Source organism: Argopecten irradians, chromosome 5 (genome assembly GCF_041381155.1).
Source record: "Argopecten irradians isolate NY chromosome 5, Ai_NY, whole genome shotgun sequence".
Classification (NCBI taxonomy): Eukaryota; Metazoa; Mollusca; class Bivalvia; order Pectinida; family Pectinidae; genus Argopecten; species Argopecten irradians.
The window spans coordinates 28,578,925-28,591,428 of NC_091138.1; the positions used below are offsets into that span (position 1 = coordinate 28,578,925).

At 31.4% G+C, this 12,504-nt stretch overlaps 1 protein-coding gene across 2 annotated transcripts; it reads left to right on the forward strand.

The window, feature by feature from the left end:
- The first annotated feature begins 885 nt into the window (after window positions 1-885).
- Window positions 886-12,151, forward strand: LOC138323431 (cyclic AMP-dependent transcription factor ATF-3-like). 2 transcript variants are annotated; one of them, XM_069268050.1, is made up of 4 exons: window positions 886-1,031; window positions 8,583-8,802; window positions 11,143-11,250; window positions 11,465-12,151. In XM_069268050.1, the coding sequence occupies exons 2-4, from the start codon at window positions 8,590-8,592 to the stop codon at window positions 11,792-11,794; spliced, it is 651 nt and encodes a 216-aa protein (XP_069124151.1). In that variant the 5' UTR covers window positions 886-1,031; window positions 8,583-8,589; the 3' UTR covers window positions 11,795-12,151. The 2 variants fall into 2 exon arrangements, with proteins under 2 accessions (XP_069124151.1, XP_069124152.1); XM_069268051.1 differs by lacking the exon at window positions 886-1,031 and adding an exon at window positions 7,451-7,469.
- The last annotated feature ends 353 nt before the right edge of the window (window positions 12,152-12,504 follow it).

Genomic DNA, 12,504 nt, shown 5'->3' on the forward strand with positions numbered 1-12,504 from the left:
GCTAACATTTACACTGAATACTGAATCGGGTGGTCGGGTGGTGTAGTGATTAAGCTGTTCGCCTTACACCTATCCGCCCGGGCTTCGATCCCCTGCACGGACGTAAAAGGTCAGGGGTCATCTGCCTGATTGTTCGGGCTTTCTCCTGGCACTCACTTTTCCTCCTACTCATACATTCAGGTCATCGAACATAATTTGCATAAATTGTATGACTTGTTTCGCAATCGATTTGAAATAAATGTTTTTGATTAATGATTAATTTAATTTATAACTATATCTTAATGCACACTGTAATTGCTCAATATTGGCTGCAATTCCATTTCCAAATGTATATGCTTGTCTAACGTGATAAATTACTAGTCTAGAGATCACGCATTGTAAGTCGTAAGCTATAAAGTATTGATAAAAATGAGTTCATCTGGTGGAAAGCTACATGTTAATTTGCATAATAATCCAGAACTGAATGCAATTCGTAACATTGTATATGTCACAAAATCAGGTTTGCCTACGAAAATATTTCATTAAAATATTTATGTTTATACAAACCGCCTACATGTATATATAATACTGGTATTTTACTAACCACATCAAAATTTAATCTGTACAGACATAGGCGGGGTTTCATTTTTCCAGGTTGACAAGACTAACTGTATATAGCGTTATTATAACCTTATATTCATATTGTATCAATGAGGATTGTGAGGGGGCGTGTTGTTGAGCAACGCCCTAATTACATAAAAGCCATAACATACAGATTTGCATTGTCCAAGGTACAGGGTAATAATCTAGTTAACGTCTTCGTGCTTTAACTTGGCAACGATAGATTACCATCCCAGGATTTCTGCTAATTTTATTATTCATTAACCCTATAAAATACACATATGTATCGACACTGCGCTGGGAATCCCCAACAAGTGCACACACAATCGGCCGCCGTCACGTATATATAAGCTGCTTGGGATTTCCTACGGTCGACACAAACTGCAACCTAAACAAAACTGGAAGTCAATATTGAGGTCGGAGGTTTACAGGTAGGGTAAATCTTATAACATCATAAGGTACTCACATCATAAACATAACCCAATCTGAAGTTATATTACATGTTTGTCATAAATCATAAAGCAAACAAACCATCAAACCTACCTATTATTTGCAGTGGAAAATAAATCACATAAAATTATTGACAGATAAATATCAAAATGATCATTAATTTTCTACAAATTGTGAGATCTTTTCATATCATAATTCAGCTGCTTACATGCATTGTGTGCTCTATACTGCTTTTATCATAAATACGTTTTCACTAATAATTTACTTCAAGGTGCTATATATTTTGCAACAATGAGTAAATCAATAGAATCACAGAATGTCAAATATAAATATTCTCACATTCCGTCACAAAAGAACAAAGTTTCTTAAGCCTGCATCATCAAATTGAAATATGCATGCCTTTTTAATGAATATATATCACACAACATGCATACAACATTACAAATGAATGTATCACACAACATAAAAAGGCATACAACATTACAAATGTATCACACAACATAAAAAGGCATAAAGTATAACAGATATATCACACAACACAAACAGACATAATGCATGAAATACACAATACAAAAACATAAATATCATAGACTTAGTTATAAATGAATAAGATAACACACAAAAAACATAACAGAATCAAACATATTACAGAGAATACATACACAATTACATATTAATATGCTATGTAGCATATAGCAAAGACACCAAAGAAAAAATACATGCATATCATATTCAGAGATATCATAGCAGATCTCAATGAATATGTAACAAATCCTAGAGGCAACATAAAGCTTAAGTACAATATTGCACCATATTGTAGGGCAAGCATACCACATAATGAGTACATATAATAATGAATTCTATCATCATTTTATGGACATGATTATACATGTACATTATTTATAAACAGACCTTTACATTTCATAAGATAATAGAAAGTCCATTTCATCATTGATTTATATGGCTTCAATATCAGTTATTGTTTATAACTTCAAGTTGATATTCCTTAAAAATAAAATTTGAAATTGCATTGTTTTCATACAAGTGAACAGGGGAACAAGTATGTTATATATAAAGATAAAGACATTTCTTATATTGTCTTTCCGATGTTTCTTCAATATGTGCTGTGTTTGTGATGAATCGGATTTACAATAGTCATTCAATGAGTTTAGAAATGTCATATAACTGCGGCAATATTACACACTAAATATCGAAAGATGTCTTGGTGAGATCATTATCATACTTGCGAAATTGACAGCCATATATATATCATAATCATGTTTTTAGAATAAAGACGGGTTTTCTGTATTATTTCCATATCCAATTTCTATATTTAAAAGAACGTAAAGTCTGAGTGTAAATGTTTAAACTTCTATTTTTGGTAATTGTGATTTTTTCGTATTCGTGTATAATGATATGAATATATGTATGCAATTATATTAAATAAGTTTAAACTTGAATTTCTAATTCAGTACATTTCCACATTTCTCTATCATTTGTAACAAACTATTTAATAAACTGTATTGTTCTTATTTACTCAACAGCTTTCAATATGACAAACATGATCTTATCCACTGTATTTGACATTTTTAACAGTATCTGATAAAATTCAAACGTGTGGTATTGATAACGATATATCGATATCGTTTCGCTATATCAAAGACATACGTTTTTTTCCCCAACAAAAGATTATATAAAATGCATCATACACAGTTACATGTCATATGTACACTATCGCAGACACGGATGTACATTTATAAACAAATGTGACAACAGTTACTGTATGTAAATTAATAAAATCAAAATAAGATTAATAGAGATGATAATGATAAGATAAATAATGAATGATGTAATAATATTGATGCACAAATGTACAATGTATATTGATTACAATTTGATTACGATAATTATCTGTTTATGAGTGACGTTCATTAACAAACTTTTGTTTCTAAACTGGTGCATATTTATGCTGTCATTGATATCAAAGTTTTTATTTTATCAAGTGGTGTTTTCAATTTATTTCGGTAAAAAGGCTTGTAAGTTTGCTCAGAGTTTCAACTATCATTCTTCGATCTAACTTAAAATCTTGTAGAGAGCATTTTGATTGGCTTAATTTTTTTATTTGATCTCATAACGTAAAAACTAGCGTCGCCATTTGTAACATCGGATTTCATTGGCTAATAGAAAGGTATGGTATAAAGGTTTCATGTCGCTAAATTATGTTCGTAAATCTGTTCGTAAATTTTGTGTTTCTGAATAGTGAATTAAACATTGTTTTAAGTACGAAGGGATACCTATCACAATCGACTATTTAATTATTATTCAAGAACAGGCTTATCTTACCTTATTTGGATTTTTTGTTTGATGATTATCTCCAAACTATTCGAAACGAATGAATTTTAGTTTCAAACTCAAAATTAATTCACAATTGATACTATATTACATAGCATTAAGTTCCCTCACACATAATTCCACTCAACTACAAGAGGGTTCATTTTATCTTATTTGGATTTTAGTTCTACATATGTAAGATTTTCGTTTATTTTTCAGTCGCTGCTGATAGGAAAGTATTGGATGATAGCGTCATAAAATTGAAACTAAGCTAAAATGAGAAGATGAACAAGGCCCGTGTTTTAAGTATTTGGATAAAAAAGTTAAATTGAGATTATACAATAATTCGATAGAGACAACAGTCAGCAGAGGTTTAGATGAATATATAAAATAAACAGTTCCATGTATCTAACCAAATCATAATTTACATATTGCATATAAAAATAACCACAATAATCTCAAAATTTATTATTTAAAATAAAACCAGAAATTTTTTATTGGTATTTCAAAATATAACAAGGAGATCAAGGATGAATATTAAACAAAAAAAATCAAAGTTTAAGGTATATTTTTTATTGTTTGTTAGGCGTAAACATAAAATTTAAAATGTATTCACCCATTTAATGATACGTAAAGTTCAATGTGTAGGTAAGTCTCACCTGAACTAGCGATGCCTCCATAGAATCTAACTTTTTATATGATTAGTGTTTTATTTTTTATTTATATTTATTCATGTTTTGTTCAATATTGTTTTTCATATAAGTAACTATTTTTTAATCTGTTTTGTGTACAATAAGAATCAATTGTTATTCAATCTCGCTAATCTGTTTAAAGGTCCACTAACTTTCAGGAGCAAAATTTAAAGGTTTCTTAAAAACATTGATAATATAAGAAAATACATATCGAAGATGAGGCAACAACACCAAACATATGCAAGATTCCTTGCGTAATATATGATAACTGTGGAGATTCATTTCGCTGTTTTGCCGTCTTGTGCAGTAATATTCGACTACTGCGCGGTATTTAGGACGACGGCGGGAAACATAAGACGACCCGCGTTATGAAAATTTACATTTTACTTATTTTAATTAAAATGTTCAAAAGATGATGATGAGTGTAGCATTAACGGTAAGTTAATAACTTTTGCGACTCTACAAAATTATCGATCTCGTTTTACATTCCCATTTTTAAAATTAAAAGCCGTTCCGGAATGACAGTGGGCCTTTGAGAAATGGTCTGATTGCTTTTTAATATGGTCTGCCTTAATACTAAACTACTAATTACACATAAAATAGTGAATATTACGGAAGCCTGTTAGGGTCACATTGAAAAAGAATAATATGCCGTTATAACGACTTAGTATGTCGTTATATCGACTTAGTATGTCGTAGTAACGACTTACCTATGTCGTTATAACGACTAAGTATCTCGAATTAACGACTTAGTATCACGTAATAACGACTTAGTATCTCGTAATAATGACTAACCTATGTCGTAATAACGACTTAGTTATGTCGTAATAACGACTTACTTTTGTCGTAACAATGACTTAATATGTCGTAATAACGACTTAGTTATGTCGTATAAACGACATGCTAAGTCGTATTACGACTTAGTTATGTCGTTATTACGACTTACTAAGTCGTAATAACGACTTAGTATCTCGTAATAACGACGTTATGTCGAATAATGACTTAGTATCTCGTGATAACGACTTATATGTCGTAATAACGACTTAGTTATGTCGTAATAACGACTTAGGTATGTCGTTATAACGACATGCTAAGTCGTTATTACGACACAGTTAAGTCGTTATTACGACATACTAAATCGTTATAACGAGATACTAAGTCGTTATTACGAGATACTAAGTCGTTATAACGACATAGGTAAGTCGCTATAACGACATAGGTAAGTCGTTATTACGAGATACTAAGTCGTTATTACGAGATACTAAGTCGTAATTACGACATAGGTAAGTCGTTATAACGACATAATATTTTTTCAATGTGACCCTAACAGGCTTCCGTACTTATCCATTTAAGTATTACTTATATTTTCTTCATCTACTCATTTTACGGATTCTGCATTAACATTGTTTAAGCTAGACCAGGAAAACCATTTATCAAAGACGATTTCATCCACAAGATGGAACAGCCTTTTTGACGGTAATCAGTTGACGTCACCACGTCTACATTAGTGACGTCATTATAGTCGCGTTTTGGGTGTCAGTTATACCGTCATATACTTCACTTTGCCTTGTTTAGTTTATAAGGAAATTAATTCAATATTTTCGACATACCATTTTCATCAAACAGATATGCATGCACACGATGTTGCAGAGATATTACTACTTAGTGACGTCTGCGTGTGGTCACGATCAATTTTGCCGTCATATACTTCACTTTGTCATATAACTTCACTTTGTCTATACTTCACTTGCCTTGTTGGTTAGTTTGTATAGTAGGATTGACAAGGAAATGTAATTCAATATTTTCGACATACCATTTTCATCAAACGGATATGCATGCACACGATGTTGCAGAGATATTACTACTTAGTGACGTCTACGTGTGGTCACGATCAATAATATATCGGGGATTCCGTTCATACTTTAATTCTTGTGTTTACATGTACACTGGAATTTCCATTGCTGACTTGTGGAAATTTTCGCCTTGCATTGTTACGTAATGCTGATTGTGCTTTGATCTAAAAAGAGGAAGGAAAACAATAGGCGATTAATTGAGTAGTATGAGAGGCTCTGAGCTAGGCACTATGTCAGTGCGTATCAACTTAGTCCCCATATAATTTGAAATGATGCAATCGTTTGAATTCCAGTTTTGTATATTGTCTACATTCTGTTTCGATGTGAAGCTATATTCCATTTAGCTGCAATATTGTAGCTAAAAAGACTTTTAGACGAATAATGGTGTCGTCTTTTTAGCTACATTTGGCGCCTATTACTCCTAATGGAGCAATTAAATGATTGTGCAAACCATTGTTAAAACGTCTGTATGTATTTTATCGTAATTATTTTATATCAATCACTTACTAGGTACTAAAACTGAACCGTATAAAATATCAAACTCACATAGAGACTTTATTTTTTCACATATAAATATGATGGTTTTCGAAAGGAAATTATATGGCAAGTCAACAAATTATGAATTTGACGTCTAATGAGTGGTATTAAAAGAATATATGAAGAATGGTCGTTATGTTTGTTATGTTTGTTTTGGACAAAATAATACATTTAAGCATTAGTTGTCATATTTTTTACATGCATTGGTGTGTGACAAACATTGGGTGTTCTAGCATATCCAGTGGTGCGCGTTAGCGCAACATGATAGATATGCTAGAACACCCAATGAATGTTATTTATCACTAAATTATCTGATTTTGATATTTATAAACTTCAAATAAATATTTCATCAAACTCATTAATCTCGTCATTAAAAGTAAACGTATATTTTCTTTCGTATATTTTTGTAGACGTAAGTTATAACTGGTATCAATTTTAGATTTAGCAGGTATATGTTTGATCAAAAGCAAATATATGTTTATCAATTCATTTTTTATTGAATTTAGAAATGATACAAGATGTGACAAAAATAGATTGATAATTATGGACTTATATGTACTTTAGAATTATATACAAACGCAATTGTGCCATAGACAAAAAAAAACTATATAAAAAAAATAAATAAAAAAGATATTGTTATCATGAATCAAACATCAATTTAATGTATATTTTATACTATGTTATAGTAGGGTTTAGTTCGAGGAAAACGTTTCTTAAAAATAGCTACTGCCAAACAGGATACAGCTACTATTACAGAGCATTTACAATGCTACGGAGATACTATTTGACGTAGATCCTTATTGTAATGTTTATTACCTTTGACGCTATGTGCAGGATCCGTTCAGCGGGTAACATCATTAATAAGTGTTGTATTTATATATGTATATATTGATGGCATGCTATGCACATAACTATCTGATCCATAAGGTATAACAGCTGGAGTCCAGTCCATCATTCCAAGTCACGTATTTAACCTCGACACCTCAGTAATTCAACGTATATTAGAGTAAGTGGGTTCAAATGAAAGTAATAACGGTTCTAGGCTCTGAACCTGTTTTTAGAATCTTTGAAATTATCTAAGGCGAATTTTGTACAGAAAAGCAGGTAAAAAGAGAAACATTTGCATTAAAATCGTAACAGATTTATTATCTGTGTCTTGTTAAAATAGGAACGGTGACAAACTGTAACAAAGGCTCTAGTTTGTCAACATGCATATGCATGGTAAATGTTAAATGTAAGGCTTTGTGAGACACGCCTTTACCTTATGTCCACCTTTTATAAATCATTAAAGCGAAAGTAAACTCCCAACCCTTCGTTAAGCACAGGTGAGCGTAGCAAGTTAAAGGTCACGTGCTATGTCGCAAATATGTCCTGCGTCAGGCATTTGAGCGTGTCAGTTACTAAGACTTACAAACAAACAATTCTATTTTATGGCACTCCGAAATATATAGGTATAACTACAGTGTATATATAAAACATGTTGTACCGCATGTAATAATTCAGTTATCTATCAACATAAATATAATATTATTACTATGTAATATTTGACTCTTTAAAATTTAGAGATAAAATGGATAGAATAACTTACTCATGTAACAAGAACATTTGATTTTTTAACAAGTAATATGTTATCTTAATTTAATTTGATAATTTCACATAAATCACACACACACACACACACACACACACACGCACATGAAGAAATCATAGCTAATTAGCTGCGACGTCTTATCTGGATCGTTCACTATAACACGCCTTAATTATATCGAATGTCGTATTTTACATATTTTCACGGATACTGGCATTGGCATTTATTGATTATTGTTCGATAAAATACGTAAACACTTACCCTATGACAATGATTTAGAATAAATTTTATTCGGTCACACTGCTTATTTATAGCTACATAAACCGAAACCAGAATTCCCAGTCTTTTTTCTGACATTGATGTATAGTGACATGCATATTTGTTTCGGTTAATATCACATACCGTTTGATATACAGGTGACAGTTGCCAGGCACATACGTCTCTATATTATCAGGATTGATTTTATGAATGAAAGCAAATCATCAACAAAATTTACCTGCTACTTTGTTGTATTTTCTATTGTGTACGTAGGGTGGGCATGGCCAACACCCCAATTATGGACATCGATACAGAGGTTTTAGACGAAATTGACGATGACAATTTAGTGAAGGCCATCGAAGAAAGTAGAAGATATCAATCGCCAATGCCACTAATTAAGCAAGAGCTCCGGTATACCATCCTCGTTCGGAGATTTTCCTCGGGGAAAGACGAAAGGATAGAGGAGGAAGAGAAGTCAATTCCAGAATACAAGGTGAGGAATATGTAACAATAAGGACAATAACTACATGATTAAATAATGAAAATATTCCTAATGTAGCAAACATTTATACTTACTTCACTGTGGAAATATTAGGTTAGTTTCGAATGTATAGAACAAATCCAGTCAGGGATAACATTCATCGTTATTTGATATTTTGAAAAACATCGAAGTCATACACAGCCTTAACTTTAAAAAAGACAATTAGTCTCCTGTGCACGATTCTCAGGGAAATACTTCAAAGATGAACTAGTTTATGCTTGGGATCATTACGCCTCTGGAAGGGTCAATAATAACGACCGTTTGATCTTGTACACTTGAGACTGACAATATTAGCCGATATGAGTAGCTATTACAATTACATTAACATTCATTTGATACATTTCAAAATTATTTTGTCCATAACATTAAGTGTATTGATCAGACTTGTATTATTGTAATTTATGACATGATCGACTATATTTTATTTGCGTTCATTATACCCATGTATCTTTTTTTTGGTATTATACACAACGTATTGATAATGATTAGATATTATTGCATATTTGAATAGTTTAAACATATTTTATTGACATAAAATGACAAAAGGATAAGTCATTAAGTTTTCCCAACTTATATGTGACTTCTCCTGAAATATAGAAAATATAAACATACATAAATGAATAGTCACGTGATTACATGGAACAAAATAGTATGAATTCACATAAAACACCAAGAACATTAAACTAGTAAGAGAGAGGGAGAAAGATAGAGATTAATCCCATTCATGCAAATTTGAATTTAGTTGCTAGCCAATATCAATCCGTATATTTAAATCCAAGGTAAATATTTTCAGATTTTACAACTGAAGTGACATCATATCAAGATAATGGCATAAAGCTTTAACCTCGTTACCTTAATTGGTTATACAGTCATTGAGTAGATAGAGCGAGAGGAAACAGGCATTGTATAATGTTCGTAATATATAATTTTGTTTCCGAACAAAGACTGTACAAACATTTATTTTTAGACAATATAATAATAATGATATAATGTGATTATATATTTACATAGATTTTGAATTTCAGATTTGCATATATAAACATTTCGCAATGTTACATTATAAATACACCTTTTAACGCTTTGCAACGTGGTTTCATATATACACAAGATATTGGTGCGGGAGAAAGAAGTAGGGAAATTACTATTTATGTTGGAGTTTTACTGCAGTAATATAAGCTATGAAATTAAAAAAAGAAACTATTTGTTACGTGGTTTTAGAAATAATGATGATGCCGCAATGAGCATAGCAATAGCGAAAAAAACACCTGGTCAATAGAAACCTGTTGAAAATATCAACCTTGACAAATTTCAATCTATGTTAATTATTGAAAATTTCTTACATTCGTATTTGCGACCCTGTGGTCAAAAACTAATCTTAATAAATAGGCTCTTTAAAATGGTGATGACACGTTGTAATATTTATTTAAATGAGACTGAAACTGTGAGATATTTTTAACATATTTCCTAGAAATTCTTATTACACGAATATCCCTATTTTACATAGCTGATAATAACACAATGTGATAACACCAGGAAAAATTGATATCATAAAGTATGTGTTTCCTGGTAACGAGGGTTGGAAATAACTAGTCGAGATAATAATAAATCAACCGGTACTAAATATTTAAGATTAGATTACATTTATGGACATAATTGGTCAATCATAAAAAATACGAGAAGATTCGATTATATATCTCGCTCTGTTGTTGACACTTAATTGCCAATTACACCTATCGTACCTAGATTTCATATATCTATTATGAACATTTGTTGACGTCAATGTGATGATAAAATAAACTATAATTATGAAATTATAACTCAAGGTCATCATTTTTAAATCTACCAGAATGGCATAGTACCATATTGACCGAATCAAAGGTTCATGAAAAACGTATTACAAAAAGATAGGTGGCCTTAGGACACCACCTTGAAATTGAGCATTGTGAGTTCACAAACAAAATACCAAGCATTAATATTATGTGACGGCACAATAGTGATAGTGACTTGGTGTTTCTAAAAATAAATACACCAGGTCGATATGCGAAATATCGATCTCCAAGTGACAATGTTTCTGGTCAATGAGAATCGTGGCAAATTGAAGCACATCCATAGTAATGTATCCCATCTCTGGCAAATTACTTTTGATTGGTCAAGTAGGTCATGACATCTTTTTTCATTGGATAGCTACCCTACCGACATAATGTTAGTTGTAATGTGGAAGACATCTCAGATGTATTGTGTTTATAGGACAAGTAGATATGTTTAAAAGATTTTATTTGTTTGTTTGTATAGTTACGAGATGAAGAAGTAATGAAACTTTACAGACGCCGAGAACAGAACAGGCGATCGTCTGTTCGCTGTCGACAGAAACGGAAAGAATACGGCAATCAATTAGAAAAGGTTTGTAGTCTTCTTAGCAAATCTAAGCATAGTTTCCTAAATGCATAGTTGCGTATACATTGCGTATGATAATACATGTTTAATTTAAAATTAAAAAAAACAAATTTTCGATTGTTTTACCCTAACTGTAGAAGAATCTTGAATAACCTAAATGATATGCCCTTAAGGCAGTGGAGATAAGAAAATACACATATTATTGTTTTTTGTTTTTCAGTCCATATCTGAGCTGGAAGAGAAACATCATTCCTTACAAGTGGACATCAAAAGTTTGAACGATGAAAAGAAACATCTTGAAAAGCTTTTGAAAATGCATTTTAAACACTGTAGTTGCAAAGATAGTAGACAGAAACAAAATATAATGATACAGAATACTGTTGTCAAAATGCAAAACAATGTCAACGACCTAGGTATCCCACAACCAGCCCCTCACAAAACACGAAACAGAGTGATTACAGTCCCCCAGCGTCTGATGACGTCGAAGTGTACTCCTATGACGTCACATAGTAGACAAGTCAACATGATCTCCTTGCTAAGTGTGCACTAATTATCAAGGAAACATTTTTTTTTTACATTTTTTTTAAATTCGTGGTGATGTGTTACACGGTAGTATATTGCAGCATTAAGGAATTATACTATGCAGATAGATAAGTCATTTAAGTATATTTAACACATTATTAACTATCATTGTATTGATATATAACACGGATAAATAAAAAAAAAGTTTACTGAGGTACTGAGGTTTATTAAGGTTTGTATCGCCTTTTAATTGTTGCGAATACATTTCAACTGAACTTGTACACATTTTGTAAATATCTGTTTGCTGTTTGTTTAATGTTATCATGTTAAATGCCATTCTTTATGTAATATTCGGTTTTTGAGGGAATAAAGAGAATAATAGATAGGACTGACTTTATTTATTCCAAAACAAATTGCCAGTTTATAGCAAAACAAGGAACAGAAACCGAATAATATCGGTCATAGAAACAAAAAACAAAAGTGTGGAATGTTGATTAATATCGGAGAACAGCTAATTATATCACAAGGTAACTTCTAATGTACCTTTGTTTTATTGTTAAAAATTAAAATAACAGTCAAGGCATTATGTGATATCGAGCTCTGGAAAGTACCAGTGCGTCCCATTGTCTTTGTATTGTTAACGTGGTGAAATTTAAACACTTACGTCTCTTTAAATGTTTTTGTATGAACAGGTTTGGGTGGATCACTGAAGATCCATTTGTTTCATAAATAGGATCT

Excerpts from the sequence above, each read along its gene's own strand:
- LOC138323431 (XM_069268050.1), top strand. The coding sequence starts at position 8,590 with ATGGCCAACACCCCAATTATGGACATCGATACAGAGGTTTTAGACGAA. Across the intron at positions 8,803-11,142 it reads AGTCAATTCCAGAATACAAG|TTACGAGATGAAGAAGTAAT; the intron begins GTGAGGAATATG and ends TTGTTTGTATAG. Across the intron at positions 11,251-11,464 it reads ACGGCAATCAATTAGAAAAG|TCCATATCTGAGCTGGAAGA; the intron begins GTTTGTAGTCTT and ends TTTGTTTTTCAG.